The sequence below is a fragment of the Anticarsia gemmatalis genome, chromosome 6 (assembly GCF_050436995.1).
Source record: "Anticarsia gemmatalis isolate Benzon Research Colony breed Stoneville strain chromosome 6, ilAntGemm2 primary, whole genome shotgun sequence".
Taxonomy (NCBI): Eukaryota; Metazoa; Arthropoda; class Insecta; order Lepidoptera; family Erebidae; genus Anticarsia; species Anticarsia gemmatalis.
The window spans coordinates 4229246-4251245 of NC_134750.1; the positions used below are offsets into that span (position 1 = coordinate 4229246).

Here is a 22000-nt window from a genome sequence, read left to right on the forward strand (position 1 = left end):
GTACAGTGTATATCTGCTGCAAAATGTTTATTATACGCATGCACTTTCGTTCTCTGGTCACCTGTTATAATCTGTTTAATATGTCTGAAGTGTCTTTGCTGTTCCCGATCCACTTGTTAGACATTAATCGACATTTAAGAATCTTGTTAAAATACATTTATTTAATTAACATCTTGTATGAGACTGGCAATAAATCAAATGCTTATAGTTGATGCTTTTTATTGTATGACGGATTTATATAAAGTAATACCCGTAAATACTTGACGGTAAACAAGCAAACAGCGAAGAAAATTATTATATCCACAGGTAGGTACATTCGCTATTTCATAGATGAACTTGAACATGGAAGTCGGAAAAACCAATGAAGATTGGTGCGAAACCTACGGCTTCGATTATAACTTCTGGGCATTACTAAGAACTTCTTGATCCAAACCTCGTGTAATTCCATATACTTTGTAGTAGTCGCGCTACTATTGTGCCCAACAACTGGAAGCACATGTCAGCGTAAGTACTAAATTCAGCGGGCGTAACACTCTACCATAAAGTTAAGAAAATATTGAAAATATCTAAACATTTTAACGTCATAGGACTTACCAAACGTCTCAATATCAGTATTAGTATCGTCGGTTTATCAGTGTCTGTCTGCAGCATCATCAGTTCCGTACATAAACTGACTTAAATACACTATTCTAGATTAGGATTCGAAGCTCCTTGTCGAAACAATCACCAAAAATTCGTGTCGTCGAGCTACAATAGAGTTGTGAAGGCATTTATTATCATCTCATTTCATTATCTTCATCATAAGTGGCCAAAAAGCATCTTACAACCATTTGTCATTAAAAAAAATGTTTTAATCGTAAAATGACTGTCAATTTTGATAGTCCGTGTGATTATTACAATAATTTTTTAATAATTATTTACAATTTTATATAATGTTATTTAAGATTTTATTTTGTATGATTATTTTATTGTTGCGTTAATAATGGAGATACATAAGTTGCGAGTAGTAGATTTTACTTCACCTATTAGTCAGACGGAAGGCGAGAGCACATTATACAAGAAGCGAGAGGATAGTAAGAATGTTCGTAATCAAGTGCCTGTACACGAAGTCAGGTTCGTTGAAAGAGGTGGAGGTGATCAAAGCGCTACTACCAGTGGTAGCGCGCTCGGCGTTGACACACCGAAACGATCTATTTTTAACAAGCGTGCAACCAGCAGCCGCATAAAAACACAATGTAAGGATATCTGTAATTATCTACTTTTATATCTTTTTTATTGTGTGTCCCCTTTTACTAACATACACTTTATAGCCCGAAGGGCTCCTGCCCCTTTAGGTAGGTAGGTAGTAGGTACATTTTTCACCAGGTAGCGTATTGTTGCATATGGGATTTGTTTCCTGCTTGATTTAAACTGTCTTCCATTATCACTGGGGTGCTTTATGCTCCCGGCTACAATAATAATACATCAAAATGAAGATTAATCAATCAGTATTTAAATTTTCAGCTAAATCAAGAAAAAGGGACCCGCCAAATGTTTTACGATTGGATGACGGGAAAAAATATTCTAAAAATGACGACAGTTCAGATAGAAGGAGCCGTTTGAACTTCTTTACTAAAGACTCGATATTCAATTTTAGAGGCACTGATAATAAAAGAAAAACGAGACGAGGTAAAAGCAAAGACCATAATTCTCGCGAAAAACACAATTCTGTATCAAGAGCATCAAGAAAAGTTGAAAGGTCCGAATATGATAATAAAAAAATACCCGAAGACATTTATGGATTTAACAGAAGTAATCGTTCAATTAATCCTTGCTTATATCCAATGTCATGTGCCTATTTGGACGTAGATCATTCTGCATTTAAAAAACTTACAAAGAAATTTCGCAATAAGCAACAGAAGCAGCAAATCCAGCTCACTCATAAAAAGAAGCCACAGTCCCACATTACTAAGGTAGATCTCCAACAGCAGAAACATGAATTCCAAAGACAGAATGAACCTCCCCCTGAACATCAACAAATAAAAATCTTAAGTATGAGCTCCCTAAGATCGTGGCAGAAAAACAACAGCTCAATGATTTATTACAACCTAATCGATGGTTTACGTTCACAAGGAGGTAGAAAATCAAGCAAAGTTACATATGAAGCCGATAAAAAACATAGTTTGGGTTCAAAACCAGTCAATGTAGATCAAAGTGTGGCAGTTTCGCCTTCATCTCTATCACCCATATCAAAATGTCGTAATGACGCCGCTTGTGGACCAAGCCTGGAAAAAGTTTCCGAGCGAACTGTTAGCCCTTGTCCAGTAATTCAAAAGACAAGCACTCCAAAGTCGAGTGCTCCCAGTTGTTTTGTATTACGTAAACCACAAATTATTAAGCAAAAATCAAGTGAACTAGGAAGCAAGCACAGTAATATGATGGCGGGTCTTCCGCAAGGCGTAACGGCGTATAATGTGGAATCTAAAAATAAAACTCCAAAGAACTGCTTAAGAAATGCTTTTCTTGGACTACTTATAATTGTGTGGTCTCCATGTTTGCTAGCCGTCATTTTGGCATGGGTATTAATGTCTCCTGGGAGAGCGACAAAATCTTTAGATACAGATCCATCGAAAAAAGCTTCTGGTATGACTTCTTTTATAAATAAAATAAGAAAGAAATGTTCCGTATATGAATACCAGCAAACATCTGCGACACAATCACGCCCGCAACAGAAACGATTTTTTCCTTCCGTCACGAGTTGGTATGCACGCATAGCTAATACTGCTGCTACGTCTTTTGACGCAGTGCGTTCTCTGCTTAAGCTTAAGAGCACATGCGCTGCCTCCACTTTTATATCATTAAAATCAAATACGAAAAATCGCAGTAACGCAAATAACACAGTGAACAATACGCGTAATTCTATGCTCAAACCGACAACATGCAACACAATGCGATGTGAATATACGACACAGTTGTGTCCAAATGATCACAATGAACTAAAACCGAAATCTACGAAATACGAACGTGAGCCTATACATCCTTGTAAAGATAACAGGAGTGAATTTGTGTATAGTTACCAATTGCCTCTTGGCAGCAACATTCTTAACAAAGACTGCTCTTATGTTCCAAAATCACAGGTAAATATGACAGCAAACAAACATTATTCTGCAATACCAAACAATACACAAGTTTTCTGTAATTGCATACACAAACATCCACAACATTTGATTGGCAATAATGCATTTTATTCTGATAACAAAATGTTATTTGTACCACCAGCTAACTTAGTAAACTACGTAATTGCCCCAGTAACGACGAATTGGAGTGGTGGACCAAAATCTCATATGAATACACAACTAAAACCTCTGCACTATGGTCTTAAAAACGGAAAGACGGGCTCTCAAAAAAATCACAAATCTACCTCGATGTCTAAATTGCGCAATAAATTATTCTCTCCTAAATCTGAAAAGCCTCCAAAGGAATACAATCTTATAAGTAAAAAAACCATCAGCAAAGAAAAACATAGGAAAGCATCTAAAAAGCATAAAAAACATAACAGTAATAATGATGGGCAAACAAATGTGGTTCAAAGCGTCCAGTGTCAAGTCAATGAAAATCTAAACAAGATTGACAAAGACATTCAGTTTAATCCTAAGCAAAGATCTGTCTCTCTTACAGTAAAAAACAATTCTCTAGAGCATAATTCCACACAAACCCAAGATAAAAAACATAATATTTTTTCTTCAAACCGAACAGTACAATCATTTAGTAAAAAAGAACAGGCTTTAGCGTCGCCCGTAAAAATGTTTCATGATCATAATGTTGCTACTGAACCAGTTTCCCAACAGATGTATAGTAGTTTTGTTGGTGTACAAACACAACAATCAGATCAATATTGTGAAAATATATGTAAAGTTTGTCAAACTGCACACTCACTAGCTTCGTTTTGTCTTCATCAAAAACATCAAAATAAATGGAGATGTCCTTATCATATAAATGTTCGAGATAAGGTTAAATCGATAAAGCGTGTCAGCAAAAGAAAATCAAAGAAACAAAACATATTATCATCATCATTTGACAAAGTTTGTAGCACATTAAAATGTGAAGGAGTAAAAAAAGAATTTCACAAATTGTTGTCTCTTATAGAAGCCATTAAAAGCGCCTACAAGCAAATAGAAGCAAAAAAGATTTCGGCACGTAGAAGTGCTACTAAAGCTAAACTAGCACGTTCTCGTTTGTCTAATACTACATCATGTGACTGTCCATGTCGATGGTGCTGTGAAGAGGGAAATTCACCAGTGTCGGATGATCAAAGTATTAAAATACTAAGTGACAAAATACAGGAAATATCTACTAAAATAACAAAACTATCGGAATTAGACAGCTGCGCTATCAAGAAACTTAGTAAACAAATACAAGAAATATCTGCAAAGATAGCCGCACCATCTGCAGCGGATGATAAAGCTATTAGAAATATATGTAGGAAAGTACAAGAACTGTCCACAAAAATAAAAATGCCACCTGGGTCAGTTGACCAAGCTGTTAAGAAGCTTAGTGAAAAAATGGAGGAACTCTGTACGAGATTAAAAAAACTGCCAGGATCAGCAGACTTAGCTATGAAGAAACTTAGTAAAGAAGTACAAGAAATGTCTTCGAAAATGTTAAAACTACCTGGAAAAGAGAATGAAGCAATTAGGAGACTTAGTAAAAGTATTCAAAGAATATCTCGTAAAATATTGAATCTGTCTGGATCAGATCATAAAGCTATTAAGAGGCTTAGTAAGGAAATCGAACAAATAACTTCGAAAATAACAAGACTATCTGGGTCGTGTAAACGGGGTATTAAGAAACACGGAGAGAAATTTCTAGAAAGACATTCCAAAAAAAACGACACACCGGAGTCTATTGATCAAGCTATTAAAAGACTTAGTGATAAAATTCAAGAACTATCTTTAAAAAGAACAACCACTCCAAAACCAGCAGACGAAGCTTTAAGAGGTTTCCAACCATTGAAAAGAAGTAGTTCCTCTCGGCTAATCGACCAGGCTCTTAAGAGATTCAGTGACAAACCACCAGGAAAAATTACAAAATGCACAGACACATTTGCTCCTACCAGGAAACTCAGTGAAATGACAAAAGTATCTCAAAAAGGTGACAATATACCTGAACCACTTGACAAAGCCATCAAAAGATTAAATAAAAAAATACAAGAAATATCTTCGAAAGTCGCTGAATGCCCTTGTTATAAAGAGTCAAATAGCTCATCTCAGAGTACTGATAGGCATATTTGCAAGGAAAAACAAAAAAGTGTTTGTGACAAGCGAACCGATACAACAACGTCAACTGATGGATCTTGTTGTTGCATGAAGGATCAGGAAAAAGTTTTGAAGTGCAGTTGTTTGAATACCGGGTCGAGCTCTAACTCAGAATCATTGTTAGAGTGTACGTGCGGAGATCCAGAGCAGTATAGCGACACATCAAACCTCTCCTCGCCATGTGCTTGTGACCACGATAGTCAATCCTCCAAATTAACTACCATATATGAACGTTTTCGTAAGGGGTTAAATCGAGCATCGGATTCATCTGTAAATTTACTTCCTCCAAAAAGACGTTCCAAACATGGTAGGAAGCCTATCAATTCTTTGCCGAAACTGAGTTCTCAAGAGTCATCCAATTATTTCTTGCCTAAAAAATCTACAACAACACCTAGACGTAATAAAAAATTAAATCAATCATCTAAATTACATAGTCGGAACGAAATCAGTCGAAAGAAACCGTTGGCGAGTACACCTAAAAAAGGATTGCTCCCAGTAATTGAGTGCACTTGTTCAGAAGAAGATGATCAATCGGTTGTTACGTCAAAGCGGTTGCACAGTAGTGTGTCCGTTCAAGATTTATTCAAGTCGCCTGACCTACCTAAACATCTACCTTCAAAAGATTTAATCTTATCTGGTAAGAATATGAGTAACCTGCCAAACATAAAGCACGCGTCCACCCAGGATTGTAGTTGTTCAGTTTGCCAATCACACATTTCAACATTACGAAACAAAGACAACACACTAAAATCATCTGCATATTTTACACCTAAAGAATTAGTAACCCCTGAGAAACGAACAAAGAAATTGTCTAAATGGAAACATCTACGTAAGAAAATGTCAAAAGCCTCCGCAGATAATGAAAAGCAGTCACTAAATGCATCAGACCGTTCAGGAAAGAGTGCAAAGGCTAAACGAACACGGAAATGGTCTAAACGTATTCGTTCAAAACGTCATGTTATATCAAACAGTCTCACAAATAAGACGTTAACATCGAAACCTACTTCTTCGTCGTCGACAAATAACTCACCAGCGTATAGACGCCAGCCCTTCAGGCCATCGAGTCGTTTGCGATATAATTATGTCTGTCGTTGTCATCCTCGATGGATAAGGAAGCATCAAAAATATAATTTACCGAGAAAATATAGATCCAAATTGATGTACGGTAGTTACGGCGAAGAGTTAAGGCATTCAAGTGATAAATTAAACTACCAACGTACCTCTAAATTACGCAAACGGCATAGAAGGATTTGCAAACATTTATCAACCACGTCGAGTCGAGATGTTCAGTCTAAGTTTAAATTACCTCTGGATCATAAAATGCGTTTTAGAAATGTACCTCAGTCTTTAATCAATTTTTTGATTTCACCTGATGCAAAACATATGGTGAAGCAACCATGTAATACGTGGTATATATCTGATTATATCAGTCGTTCATCTGTCAATTCCGATGTAAAGCCTTCCACAAGCTCTTTGAGTACTAAACAACCACCAGTTCAAGCACAACATTCTCAGAACACAAGATTAAAAGATAAAACACAGCGAACTTCGAAGTTTCGACGTAAATTACTCAAACTTGAAAAAAAAGATGATTCTTTTTTTAATACGTCCGGAACCATAAAACGTCCGTCACGACACAAGTCTTCACACAACTTTAAAACTTACCAAATGACATCAAGACATGGTGGCGAATTTGTTTCAGCTCCAAAGGTTTATCCTCGATCAAGTGTGTATCGTCTACCTCAGTATAAAAAATCTTGTCATTTACATAGGAATCCTGTTAGTTGTTTTCCTGAGCCCAAACAAGAACCACCCGCAATCGAAAGGAAGCATAGATGTCTGTGCTTAAATGTAAAACAAGGCGATCGAAACAATAAAAAAAGAAAAACAAAAGCGGCGCCTGTAATACAATGTCCGTGCTTACCGGAGAAACCGTCCTCACGATCGATCGAATGCCAGTGCTCGACTGAGAAGAAGCCCTCGCGATCAGTTGAATGCCAATGTGCAGCATATAAACAAACAGAACTATTATTGAAAAAAACTGAGGACAAATATACTTCTATAACGAGACAAGACCCCGTAATAAAAATATCTAAATCTAATTTAACACAAAAACAGTCTGCAGGCAAATTAACAGAAAAAATAATGGATATTCCACGTGATGATGCTGTTAAACCTCCAGATAAACCTGCTTCGAAACCTGATTTATCTAAAGAGAAACAACAAAAGAAAAAGAAATCAGAAGTGAAAGACAAAAAAGAACCTAAAATTAAATTAAAAAAGGAGAAAAAACAAAAGTTGAAAGATGAAGAAGCAGCAATTAAATTGCAAATAAAAAAGAAAACCCCCCAAGCAACATCAAAGGGTCGAAATTCATTTTGTTGCGGAATAATAGACATGGTACGTCGAATGGAAAAATCTGCTTGGCCTATGGAAATAACTTGCCAAAATATGGAAATGCATACGATGAAAGAAAAACCTCACATTTGGATTTACAAATTATGTCCAGCTTTATATCCGAGTTTCGTTAACCTGTATAAAGTACATGCGAACATTTGTCGTATTCTAACATACGGTTGTACAGCATGTCTTTGGTGTCCATTTGTGTTTTGCTCGTATTATTGCTGCAGACTGCTGTTTTGTCTATAATAAGCTTGTGAACGTAGCCTAATTATCTAATTATTATAGTATAGTATATATTAGTATTATCTATAATCCTTAATTTATTCCTAAAGTTAAACGTCTAACAACTTACCAATAAATATATCCGGATGCAATAATAAATTATTCATCAAGGTGACATGCATAAAATTTTCTGTTAGTATGTAATGTTGTAGGCCCTAAATATGTGTGTATTTGGTGAAAATGGACACAAGGCCCGTCTCAATTTACGACTCTGCTTAACAAAGTCTGTAGCAATAGACCTAGTGCAAGATTTTAGTTACCTACTGATCTAAACCTTCGCTGAACTTTCACAAAATATCTAAAACAAAAGGACTCTTACTCAGCTACATAGCATTTTTTGACTATTGTACTTTCATGTACTATAAGAGATAGACCACTCATTACAATTGGTATTTTATACGGAAACGAAGGTCATAACGAATTTTATCGAAATACCGACCCCCTGTATATCGTCTGCTCTATTGGACAAACCATCCCCTGGATTGTTGCAGCATCAGCCGTTGTCGATAAAAAAGTTTCAAGATCAAAAACTGTCCGGTAATCCAAATGCTTGTGGGCGTAAACCAGAGATATTCGACTTCCTTCTTTCTAAACAGCTTTCTCCCATGAGTACATCATGCTCGAAACCTAAGCCAATCACAATATGTAAAAATCAAAAACATCCAAGACAGGAAGTGGCTTGCAGTCCCATGGCAAGTGTGTTATATATAGACCCTAAAAAGAAATGCGCACCTGCATGTTTACCACCAAAGAAAAAGAAAAAGAAGATTGTAAAGGAAAATAAGTGTATTAACTGTCCGTGCTCGCCTACCAAACTAGAGCAAAAGAGCATATTTAGTAAACTTGCAATACCTGCAAAGGTTTGTGCAGCTAAAGAAACAATAATACTAAATAATAATAACGCGAAACCCAATTCTTCGATATGCTTACCTATTAAGACCAAAGAATGTAGAAAGAAGAGAATGCAAAGACACCTACTTGCTTGTGTTCCAGCAGCTAAACCGTTGTACAAGAAATTTAAGAATAGGAAAACGAAATTGTTTCAAAGTTGTCCGTGCCTTCCTTCTAAGCCTGAATGTGTTCCAGTTAAACCAGAACCAATGATAAAACCACCAATAATGTGTGTGCCTAAACCTAAACCAGAACCCGTATTGAGACTTCAACCGAGTCCATGTCGATGTTCTCATTCGCAAGACCGCAAGAAACCATCAACACGGAAAGCACCACGTAGAAAGAAAAAGAAGAAGAAACGAAAACCTAAAAAGAAAAAAACTTCCGGGCCTTCTTTCTTTGCACGTATTTTTTATTCTAAATGCATGGCCAAATGTAATGATGTAGATAAGGAAATGAATCCAGTACCATTTAACGGCTGTAGATGTGCATTTATCCACACGTTAAGAAATAGACCTTGTCTATGGATTTATAACTTGTGTCCTTGTATGTACCCGGTATTTATAAATTGCCTTAGATTTCAGTCAAACTGCTTCAGAGCAATAACCTTTTGTTGTTGCTCAATATTTTGTGGTCCCGCTCTATACTTGCTTTCTATTATCGTGGAGTGTATTTTTTGGACGATTGGATGTTAACATGTTCGAATAAATATATTTATTCCTAGAAGATTTTTTTTATTTATAGCACATACATTAAAAGGTTTTTTGGGTAAATTAAATAAGCAACGTATAGTTTATATGTGTAGTCTACGGTCATCTAGTATGGGAAATAAAATAGTTTTCAACATAAAACAAAACCAATCTTAGAAATAAGTAGCGCTTTCAATCGATCTCTGAGCTTAATCTACGCGCGTTTACCGAAGTTGCTGTGGATGAGTGACCATTAAAGATATAACAGCTTCCACCGTGTTTCGTAACGCAAGGTAAATTGTGGGCGGCCGTCATTTTCAAAGACCCTTCGATACCAGAAGTCAGAAGCTTGAGAGTCTAACACCAGTCTTACCGTGGGGTATCGTGTTATATAACCTAGGTAACTGGGTTGTGGAGGTCCGATAGGCAGTCAGTATATAAGATAGGTACTGGTATTCAGCTGCATCCGGTAAGACTGGAAGCCGACTCCAACATCGAAGGTAGAAAGGCTAGCCTGATAGAGTCAGGATACCTACCCGGGGTCCTGCTTTATTCAGAATACGTACAGCAATGTGTTTGCTTTGCTATCTCATTGTACGTATGTAAACCATTATCATAATGACGTAGGCTTAGACTGAGATACTAAAGTTACTCTGTCCACCTAACCGACGCGGCGCGGCGACGTTTAATGGACAAATCGTTCGGAAATCTAAATAGGTGTGTATATTATTATGTAACCATGTAATAAAGTTACGCGATAATAGTGATTCGGCATAAAATTAATCACTTGTGAGTACCAATGAGTTGGAATATTTTTATTAATTATGATACAAATATTGCCTTAGCTTTCTTAGTACACAAAAAAATCATTGACATCTTTCAGATTTGACAGAACTATAATGACATTAATGACAGTAAATGACAATAAGGGTTTGACTTGAGTAATGACTGCATGTTTTGTAAACCCAATGAATTGTGTAAAAGTTGTATTATTTACTTAATATAATTTAATAAACTTCTTGGTTTCTCTCGGTTCGAATATATGAATTGGTGTTTCTATTGTGTTGAGTAACGCTGTGTAAAATTTTATAAAACAATGCAGACTGATGATGAGAAACGAATGAAACCAACGGTGGATTTTGCTTCATTAGAGCCTGCCGCTAGAGTGAAACAATTGGCAAATTACGGGGCCATGGTGGACGTAGACCCGAATGTCCCACCGAGGAGGTAACTAACAGTAATTATTACTTAATTGAAACTAATGAACTAATGCAGAGGTGCTCTTGCACTAGGTGATGAGTCACATTTAATATTTATTAGGTCTCTTAGTTTGTCTTTCTATTAAATAACTCATATTTTTCTCCCTAGACAGAAGTGTAACAATACACTAAATCAAAATAATGCAAGCCAAATCATTTGGCTTAAAATATCTGTACTTTTAAGCCCACACAGTTGTAATTCTAATATAAATATTAAGTTTCAGTCCAGTCCATTTATATTATGTAAAATAAATAATGTTTTTAAAAGGTCAACCAGAATATAAAATGTCACATTATATTTAAAACCTGTTATTGTAAATAGTTCCAAGTAATTTGAACATAACATTTTAAATATTGTAAAAAAATTTAAATATTAGCTTAATGGTATATGTACAAATCTTTTATTTTAGATGTTTAATGTTTCTGGAAATCTAAATGTTATTGAGAACTTAAACAACTAGTCCTTAAATAATAAAACCTAGATATAATACTTTATTCTAATAAGTGAAATATTTCAATGTGACAATCCATTTGCAGATATTATCGATCAGGCCTGGAAATGGTTAGAATGGCAAACGTGTATCTGGCCGAGGGCAGTCTAGAGAACGCCTACATACTGTACATGAAGTTTATGACATTATTCTTGGAGAAGATTCGCAAACACCCTGAGTATGCTGGTGTGCCCGCTCAAGTGAAGGCTGTCAATCAGACTAAGCTTAAGGAGGTGATGCCAAAAGCTGAGAAACTTAAGCAGAAACTACTGGAACAGTATGCCAAAGAACATGTTATATATCAAGAGAATGAGGTAATTGGCTTAAATTATTGTAAACTGTATATTTTTGGGTAATATATTTGAAAAATAATACCTAGCTTTTCTTAAAGTTATCAGTATGTATTTTTGATATTTGTATAATACTTCCCATATGAATTGATTATTATATTCCTGTATGATAACTAATAGAACAGGAGAAATTTGCACTGTAATACAGATCAATACTAAAAAAAAAAATACCGATAATAAATCATACTAGGTTAGGCACATATTGCTGAAGTTGGACTCAAACAGAACATTGACATAGTGCATTGCGCCTACTACCAGTGATCTACCAATCATGCAATTAAAATATTATAGTGCTATAATATAAAATATAAAATATTATCCTGCCATGCACTGTTTTCAAATTTGTTCTAAAGACTTATTTTTTCCTGTGGTTTAGCTCATTTTATACAAAAAAAAATATCATTTTTTATAGAAATTGCGTCTCAAGGCTGAAGAAGAGAGGAAAAAGCAGGAGAGAGAAGATGCAAAGCTGGCTGAGCGTCTTCAAGCTGACGAGAATAAGGGGCATGATGGTAACACAGCGGGCCCACATCTTCTACATGCGGTAAATTATAATTTATATATTTCTCTCTCTCTCTCTCTCTCTTATTCTTTTTCTTCTTTCTTTTCATTTATTCATTTAGGTGAAATGCTGACACTTATGATAGTCACTGATACAGAAAGTGAATTTACTGCCAGTCCGGAACGTAGGGCCAATGAGATGAGCTGGCAAGAAACTCATGTTGCTGAGCTGTATTATCATAAAGATACACTCATAATCGAATTCCTCCTAATCAATTGGTGGCTTCAATGGCAAGCCAGATACTAGTCAGCAGTAGACCTTATGTTTGCACAAAGCCCAAATCAGATGCAATCTCTATTTTATCACATGCACGTTTGGCGCCGTAACGCGTGTGGTGGGCTTAAATCCCACATATGGCAAATATTTATAAGTATATAGGTATCATTCACTGTCTAGTTTGGGATCAGATGACTGTGTGAGTTGTCTAGAATACTATTTTTTTTAACTGTGCGTGAGTTGCCCTGATATTTATGTTTTGCTTTCCACCAGGATCAATGGGCGGTCACACCTTCGGCGCCGCCAGTGGACGGTGTGCTGTACCCGGACGACTTCGCGGCGGAACCACCGCGCGCTCCCCCACACCACTACCAGCCCGTGCCACCGCTCATACCGCCTTCCCGACCAACACCGTGAGTTTACACAAACGAGTATATTATATACAAGCATTATACGCCGACTTAAAAAAGGCGGATCTCTGTTTGCATTAAATGTATATAGTTTGCTTGTTTCTCCGCGATTACCACGTCTTTGACTTGACTGATTTTGAAAAGGTGACCGACTTTTCAATAAGTGTGTAAGGAGAAGGGTATGTTATTGTTACCAAACACAAAAAATAAGGTACTGAATTTGACCTGTATGTTTTTCCACGATTATTTAAGGATACAAAAGTATTTCATCTACTATTTCGCCTTTGAAAATTTCATGTATAACTCTGGTAATTGTTTCCAGTGCGAGTGCGAGCGTGGGCTCGCTGTTCGGCGGTCAGGCGCGGCTGCGTACGGTGCTGGTGCCAGCAGCGCTCCTGGCTCGGTTCCTGCGCCTCGCCGCCAACAACACCGCGCGGAACGTAGAAACCTGCGGCATACTCGCCGGGATACTGGTGAATACATACATACATATTATAATCAGACATAATAAGGTGTCGACAGAAATGTTTGTGATACACCCCCATTTTGTTTACAATGTTGATCCTATATTATTGAAGTGAGAGAAAAGTCTCTATTTCTTTGCACTGCAGCCCCCGTCAATGGACAGACAGCCTAAGAAAACCTGTGTTACCAAAAGTTAAAGTTGAAGGTTTGTTTGTTTGTTTGAACGCGCTAATCACAGGAACTATTGCTTCGAATTGAAAAATTATTTTTGTGTTAAATAGACAATTTATCGAGGCCATTAGGAGCGGAGTAGCAACGAAAAATGTTACAAAACGGGGAAAATTCGATGTTTTGAGACGCAAGCGAAGTTGGGCGAGTCAGCTAGTTAGCAATAAATGTGTTATTATGTATTGTGTAAATTATATCCCTGTTAATATAAGGCATAGTAACAGAAATAAAACCACCTATTTTCTTTCTTTTTTCCATAGGAACGTGACCAGTTAAAGATTACACATGTAGTGGTTCCAAAACAGACAGGCACATCAGATTCATGCAGCACCAACAATGAGGAGGAGATATTCCACTACCAAGATCAACACAATCTTATCACACTCGGCTGGATACATGTGAGTACTTGTGGAGTATCAAGTAGTTCACACACTCCTTTTATATTTGATTTTCTATTTAAATATATGTATTCAATTGGATTGACTTTCAGATGTAGTAGAAAGATAAAGGTGAAAGTGAAAACATAAAAACAAATTCGGAATATGTATAATAGAATACGGAAATTAACGCGAACACGCATTTCCGTTTTCTTTTATATATTAAACATGGAACGCGAGAGTTTAAAAGTTAAAAATAAGAATATGTTTAAACCTTAACCTTTCTTAAAAATAAAACTAATCAGTACCAAATCGATAAAGTACATTTAAATTAAAAAAATAATAACCCAGACAGTAAATAAAGAAAAATGTAATATGACTAAAAACAAAGAAATAAGCAACAGAATAGATAGTATAAAAAGACAGCAATGTATTTTTACGATATAATCAATTACTATAAATTACTTGTTTTCATTCGAAAAACCCGCAATATAATAAAATATGATTCACTTAAACCTTAGCGCTCTTTGTGGTTTAATTGACACTTTCCCAATGTCGTATGACACACAGTGAGTTAAGTGTTGATTGAAATGTGTAAGGGCCAGTTTCAAGGCTTATAGTTAAGCATCAGGTAATTTATGAGATGGAATTTTCCGATGGATTAGAATTCATAAGCATTGACACTAAAAAAAAGTGTCCGATATCAGCTAGGTAAAGTGACAGAAAAACCCTAGCTTTACTTTTTATTTTAATCGTGGTAAAAGCAAAACTTTTATTGTAAAATCATGATGGATTTTTAAACCCTAAAAAGCCTTTTAAAGTATCGACAAGTTCTTGTATGCAATAAGTCTTTACCACAAAAAATCTTCTGTGACACGGGAGAATTTAAGTAAAAACATTCAGTGCTGCTTTCGACAATTTTAATTGATCGTAAGGTGCTTTGATATGGTGAGTTGACTTTTGAAACACAACATGCTAATAAAACCAAAACAGATCAACCGGAATATGAACCCTGCTCATAAACCACTGCTCCATCGATGAATTGATATTATAGCGAGCTACGTTATACGTAACTAGCTGACCCGCGCAACTTCGCTTGCGACACATAAGAGAGAATGGGTCAGAATGTTCCATGTTTTTGTAACACTTTTTACTGTTACCTCTTCTGCTCCTATTGGTCATAGCGTGATGATATAAAATATGCTTTTTTTTCACGAAAAATATTCTCAAAATTATTTATATCTCTTAGTATAACGAAGTCGCGCTAAGGCATATCCGCCATTAAAACAGTTGCCATGGCAACGGAATTTTGTTAATTCAATGTAATTATAATATTGATTTCTCGCTACTTCGTTAAATTTTCTGAATTTTCCCGGGAAATGCGTCATTTTCCCGGGGTAAAAAGTTGCCTATGTCCTTTCTCGGGTATCAAAATATCTCCATACCAAATTTCCTGCAAATTGGTTCAGTAGTTTAGACGTGATTGAGTAGCAGACAGACAGACAGACAGACAGACAGAGTTACTTTCGCATTTATAATATTAGTATGGATTATTAGCTCGTCTCGCTGGCACTTACAAGTCTTACGAACATTTTCATATTTCTATTATAACTTTTTATATTACGTATTGCGCACGTTTATAATACTCAAGTTAAATAAAGTTGTTTCCATAATCAAACAAATGTTATAACATTTTCATCAATGTTGTATTTTCCAGACTCACCCAACACAGACCGCGTTCTTATCGTCGGTGGACCTCCACACGCAGTGTTCGTATCAGTTGATGATGCCTGAAGCCATCGCCATTGTATGCGCGCCCAAGTATAACGAGTGAGTATAGTTTTACACCAGTATTTCGCTGAGTATTCTTACAGTTCAATCAGCTTTACAATCATTGATAAATTAATTGAAATGTCGAACCTAAAAAATAAGACATATGTGTGAAAAGTTTAGTGAAGAGATTTTCTGGGGTAAATATATTGTCGCATTCTATGTGTTGATCCAGATTATAAGTTATCTTTGTACTGAATTCCATCAAAATCCGTTCAGTACATTTTGCTTGAAAAAGTAATAAACATTCAGACATACATCCATCCTCACAAACTTAGCAAAAGCATATCCTGTTTTTAATCAGCAATAACAAAATTTTGGCCAGAAACTTTAGGAAAAAAAACTAACTTACATGTTTTCCTCTGTAATAGGTAAAATTTATTATGTTGTGTTGTATTATATGCTTCGCCTACCTTTAATGGTTGTTTTAAAATGCGATGTTTTTCCAGGACCGGCTACTTCGCTTTAACACCAGAGTACGGCATGCAGTTTATCACAAACTGCCGACAGTCGGGCTTCCATCCACATCCAACCGACCCGCCCCTGTTCCACGTAAGTTTAAATTTTCTCATTCAACTGTTAAGACCTATGAAATTGGATGTTATTGAAACGTTTATATATTACTGACTTCCTATACTCAATCAATATATAAATTAAGCGTGTATTTGCACATGTAGGCAGCCGTTAAGCTAAGTCAAAGGTCTTCCGGGCTTGAACAACTTTGGAACTATATTTACCACAATTGTCTCTTCGTCTTATACTACGTAATGTAGGATTGGTACATCATGTTTTATTTTTAAACCATGCTGTAAGGAGATTTGCCTGTCTTTTTACAACTGGCCGCCTACTTAACGTCAGCCCTCTTTAGGACTGTTTGTCACTAGGTTGAACACTAACCATAAAATAAAGATAAGAATTTTTCAAGAAGTGTTCTCGTGTTATAGATATAATATTTGAAAGTTAATGTTGTTTTGCAGACGGTACAACACATACGGGTGGACGACTCGGCTCCTGTAGAAATAGTAGATCTTAGGAACAGATGAACGTCTATCAACGAATTTTAACGCTTATCTTCCACCATACAGCTTCACATGATCACTCTTAGCATTTATTAGTTGGCTATATTATATTTTTACATACAAATGTATATTATTGTAAATTATTAGTCATATAGCCCCTTTTAAAAGCAGTATTTTAGCTGAGTAATGTGATATTTCTTTGCTTTTTAAAAGTAACAAAGAAATAAAACATTATTGATATAGTTTATAAATAAAGGGGTTTTACAGCTATCATAAATGTACTCGTACAAGTTAGAGATGGCTGACTGCAAACTGCAACTGCAACTGCAAACTGCAACTGCAAACTGTAACTTCAAACTGTAACTGCACAATTTAAAAGTATCGATTTATTTATTTTTTTATGAGATTTGGTCTAGACACCGCTTTATTGTTATTTCAAACATTCAGTTACTTGCAGTTAGCATTTCAAGTTTGCAGTTTGCTGTCCGTCTCAGACTTGGAATAAAAGTGTACGAAGCGATGTTCGATTCAAATCGAGTTAAGAGAAATGTTTTAGATAGAGCGGTAATGCCTTATATTAATTAGTTATATTTGATCGGTATGTTGTTTTATTATTGCTAAATTAATACGCGCACTTAGAATGTGTATGTGATATGTGTTACACGTGGATATTGTTAAAGCTAGCGCGCATTTGACTTTTGGCGCCGCGACTGTTTTGTGACTCTTACCAAGTCATGGATATGTATAGAGTATGGAGATGCGCCCAAGTTACTTCGTGACAATAGGGTGAAATTCGAAATGCGCTATATAAGGTCAATCGACCTAGCCTTTCTTCCAACTATGTTGGAGCTGGGTTACAGTCTCACCGGATGCAACTGAATACCAATGTTTTACATGGAGCGACTGCCTCCTACACCACAACAGTTAAATGGTTACACGATACCTCTCGGTAAATCTGGTTGCCAATGTTTCAAACTTATGACTACTGGTAACTATCAAATATCTTTGAAAATGTCAGCCGGCACCACTATTAAACGAGCCTTCCGGCAAATACGGAGGAACTGAGTATGTATAGTATGGTCACCCATCCACAAATCAACCTTCGGCAAGTATAACTTAACCTGAGATATCGAACCGCGCGGCGGTTGTTACTGTCTTGGCCTCCGGTTCCTCACTCCATAGACCTGAGAAGGGTTACTAAACAGTCACGGTGACATAAGCTGCTAGTGCGCGCTAGCTCTTATTGTATTTTAAATATTCGGACTTAGTTCTCAAGCGTAACATAAACATGAGCTTATATTCGCCTTTTGTAAAATTGATGAAAAGTTTTCATGTTATTAGTTAAGGCGCTTCATAGAAGAGCTTGTGTATATTTCTAAAGAAATTGTCGTTTTCGTTTAAAATTTTATTGGTAATCTCGAAATTTTCGTTATATGTTGAAATTTTGTGTTTAAAATTTTTAAATACTTAAATGTTGCCTACTCTATGCAGTGGCCTTTATCATACGACAGTTAGACTATCAATTCTTAGTAAAAATATCAAGATTTTTCATTTTCAAGTTTATAAATGTCTTTAGTAGCGTAAACAAACACTATAATGTATCGTATACGTGCACGTACGCGCACGTAACCGTTGTAAAGTGGCTATGTTATGAGGTAAATGTCTTGTTATTTTTTTTTATATTAATATGAATAATACACAGCTTAAATATATTTTATTTATTAAAAAGAGTTGCTATTTATTACTATTTCTATCACTTAAATCACTTTTAATATATTTTTATTGATGTGATTGATCCTATTTAGTAGATGATAAACCTTAGTGTTCAACTACAAAAGCTTTTGAATCGAATTAAGTATGGTTGAGTAAAATAAGTAAGTATATCTGTGGCTTACAGTTACAAGTTTTATAAGTGGGTACTTGAAGTGTTAGATCACCTCTAGACGAGAGCTTATATTGTGCAATATTTTTTTTAAAAAGACAACTGCCGTACTGATTACTCCTCTTGTGTCGCTAGGGTCTTTTACAAAAAAAGCAACGGACACAAAGTACAACCATTATGCAACGGTTATGCAATGATATTGTGTAAACTTTTAGGCGCTGTATTATTCACCGGTAGTGTAAATATCATTTGGCTTACGTCATAATAATATATTCGGGTAAAACTAGAAGTATATTTTTTGGCTCATAGTTATTTTGAAATGGATGTGATTTGCTTTAATGTAACATTTAGTTGTTTTAGTTAAGAGCAGAGTTTTGTAGACCATGAGAATAAAGTTTTTTAGTCCGAGACGGGACAATAGGTACCTATCCACTTATAAAACTAATGACTGGAGTTGGTAACGAAATTTGTTCAGTCTTATGTGTTCTACAAAGGAGTGTAAGGGCCTGTATCACCCCTTCTGAATAACTACCGCTTACCGGTAATCCGGCACTTATTCATAAGCCGGTGAAAATTGGCCCTTAATGTGTTAACTGTGTTAAGGCATTTTTCTACGGTAATATTACAATCGCGTGATAAATTAAGAGACGCAGCCTCAAGACTGAAGCTTAAACTTTATATAATAGATATAAAATTATATTACTCTTGAAGTTATTTAATTCTTTTCAAACGTCTTAACGGTACGTACACATTTATAACATAAAATGTTTTATAACAACTTTTCGAAGACGTTATCAAAAATAGAAGTGTTATGTTACATGTTATACAAAGTAATACGAACCGCATGTGCAAGCGATGTGTACGAACCGCAAGGCAAAGAACAAAATTGCTGTTTTTTTGTATTTTTTTTGCAAATTTTATGTTACAATAACTTTGTTGTATATTTGCTGTATCTATTCAGCATCGCCAAAGGCTATGTTTTAAGTTTCTAAATTATGGAAAGTTACATGTTTCGGATTACCTGCTGGCTAATTGTCAGTGTTTCTTACCATTATTGAAAAAGTAAAGTTATTACAAGTAACTAACGATTGTTGCCTAAACATAAATAAATAAAATTTTGAAAATTATGAACCCATTATAAGCTTGAGTTGTTTACGTTTTGTCATCTTCTGAGCTTCAGTATTTGAGTGAAAACGACAAAATCTAGATTTAGTTTCGCCTAAGATTGGCCTTAAACTGCAAAGCTACATGGCACATGTTGAGAATCTACATGATTCGTTCGCATTGTGAACGAATGGTCAGCCGAGCAGTGAAAGAATCCTTGCTTAAATCTCCATAATCGTGTTATTAATAAATAAATATTTGAATCTATAATGGTAAGGAACACTAAGTAACCTCTAGCCCACTTGCTTGACTCGTGTAAAATAACTGTAAATAAATATATGAAACTATTTTAAATGTTATTCACGCAGATGTTTGTGTGCACCGTTCGTTTTGTTCGAGCACGTCGTGTTATGTCCAGTGATGTTGTTTGTGCCATTCTATCGGGATGTATACTGCAATATGTGTTAGGGAGACATCGCGACTTGTAAAACTGTCATGTAATCCTACTAATATTATAAATGCGAAAGTTTGTGAGTATGTATGTATGTTTGTTACTCTTTCACGCAAATACTACTGAAGCTATTACGATGAAATTTGATATGTACGTAGATCCGGAATAACACATACTTAGGCTTTTTATTCCGGAGTTCTCGAAGGATCGGGATTTACGCGGGAAGGGTTTCCACGCGGGCGAAGTCGCGGACGGCCTCTAGTATACATATAATCTTTACTTTATATCGCGCAGTTGGGTAAATAAGAATAGACTTTATTGTTGTTTAAATATTTATACGAGCAGTGTCGTCGTTTAATTAGAACTTTTGTAAACTCACTTTTTTTGTTAGTCACTAGTACTGTTGGTTTAAAAACTTTTATGGTCAGTTCCACTACTTATGAATGAGTGTTGAATTACTTTTCTAATAGGTAGTAAAATAAAGTACTCTGTAGGTAGTAACAGAAAATGTATAAACATAAATAATATTCCATTTGACATTTGACGATACTTATTCAAAAGAAGTGAAATTGTCCTTTAATATTTTAAAATTAGAGTTTTTGTTAACGCTTACTATCTGAATTTTGTTCCTCATTTGTAAGCTGTATTGTCAGATTACCTAAACATTTACTATCTATAAGATAAAGCCTAAGCAAGGAAATCCATGTTATTATCCAAATAAAAAAAGATAAGTGTCTAAAAATAACATATTTGTGGCTTTATATGTAACTAGCTTCCACCCGCGACTTTGTTCGCGTGAAAAGGTTTCCTATAGGAAAAAGTATCCTATATGTCAATCTCGGTTAATCAGTCGAAAATCTAATAACATTTATACAAACTTTCATCTCTATTTTATCCCCTTAGGGGTAGAATTTATCAAAATCCTTTCTTAGCGGATGCCTATGTCATAACAACTACCTGCTTGCCAAAGTTAATCAATAAAAATCAACGCAAAGCCCGAACTGTTCAGCGGCGTGGTCGTTGATAGATCACTATGTCAGTCAGTCAATCAGTCAGTCCCCTTTGAGTTTATATATTTAGATTAACCTGTTAAACTTTGTTTAATACAGTCGCGATGTCAGTAAATGTGCAATTAATGTCATGTAGTGATAAGTCTTTATGTGTGATGAACTAACACGGACCAATGTGAATAAAACTATTCAACTGATTACATCTTTTATTTATTGCACGATATTATACGATTATCATATGATATGCGACCCTTGGCAGTTAAGCGTTACTGGTTTTGGCGAGAGTTGATAAGGTAAATAGGTTGAAATAAAGTAGATTTTGTAGGATAAATTTTAAGTTTAATACCTTAACTTATTTTTAGAAATATTAAGTTCAAGTTGTCGTTTTGTTTCAAACAGAACGGGAGTCGAGGTTAGGACTCACATTTTTTTTACGTTTTCCCAGCAAGCAAAGGGTATATGTATAGCACAAGATTTTGCGACACAACGTAGTCTAGAATCTGGCAATGTGTTGTAGGTACACTACGCCTAAAACATCATTCTCAATTTCCAGGAATTCTAAATGCCTTTGTATTAAAAGTTCTACTTCGTAATCGTTGACAAATACACCTTCAAGTTTTCTTTTGTAACATTATGCAGTAATCGTGTTTTAATAAAATAATATCAACTCTCACCAAATCAGTCAAGACACAATTATAATATAATTAGCAGACATACATTCTCCATCGAAGATATTAATTAAATAAAGTTCTATGACAGGAACTACTGTTACAAAGAGGGTGAATTC

General features: G+C 35.5%; 2 protein-coding genes across 2 annotated transcripts; both read left to right on the forward strand.

The window, feature by feature from the left end:
• The first annotated feature begins 872 nt into the window (after positions 1-872).
• On the forward strand, positions 873-9565 carry LOC142973818 (uncharacterized). The gene is made up of 3 exons (XM_076115842.1): positions 873-1235; positions 1504-3116; positions 8471-9565. Exons 1-3 carry the CDS (start codon positions 983-985, stop codon positions 9563-9565), a joined length of 2961 nt encoding a protein of 986 aa, XP_075971957.1. The 5' UTR covers positions 873-982.
• Positions 9566-10488: 923 nt separating this feature from the next.
• On the forward strand, positions 10489-21416 carry LOC142973537 (STAM-binding protein-like A). Its single transcript, XM_076115349.1, has 9 exons — positions 10489-10786; positions 11356-11623; positions 12072-12203; positions 12711-12850; positions 13170-13320; positions 13801-13938; positions 15635-15747; positions 16197-16299; positions 16725-21416. Exons 1-9 carry the CDS (start codon positions 10656-10658, stop codon positions 16788-16790), a joined length of 1242 nt encoding a protein of 413 aa, XP_075971464.1. The 5' UTR covers positions 10489-10655; the 3' UTR covers positions 16791-21416.
• Positions 21417-22000: the final 584 nt, after the last annotated feature.

Coding starts and splice junctions, on each gene's coding strand:
- LOC142973818 (XM_076115842.1), top strand. CDS start 983: ATGGAGATACATAAGTTGCGAGTAGTAGATTTTACTTCACCTATTAGT. Junction 1,236..1,503: donor CAGCCGCATAAAAACACAAT/GTAAGGATATCT, acceptor TTAAATTTTCAG/CTAAATCAAGAAAAAGGGAC. Junction 3,117..8,470: donor CTTATGTTCCAAAATCACAG/GTAAATATGACA, acceptor GGATTGTTGCAG/CATCAGCCGTTGTCGATAAA.
- LOC142973537 (XM_076115349.1), top strand. CDS start 10,656: ATGCAGACTGATGATGAGAAACGAATGAAACCAACGGTGGATTTTGCT. Junction 12,204..12,710: donor GCCCACATCTTCTACATGCG/GTAAATTATAAT, acceptor GCTTTCCACCAG/GATCAATGGGCGGTCACACC. Junction 16,300..16,724: donor CCGACCCGCCCCTGTTCCAC/GTAAGTTTAAAT, acceptor GTTGTTTTGCAG/ACGGTACAACACATACGGGT.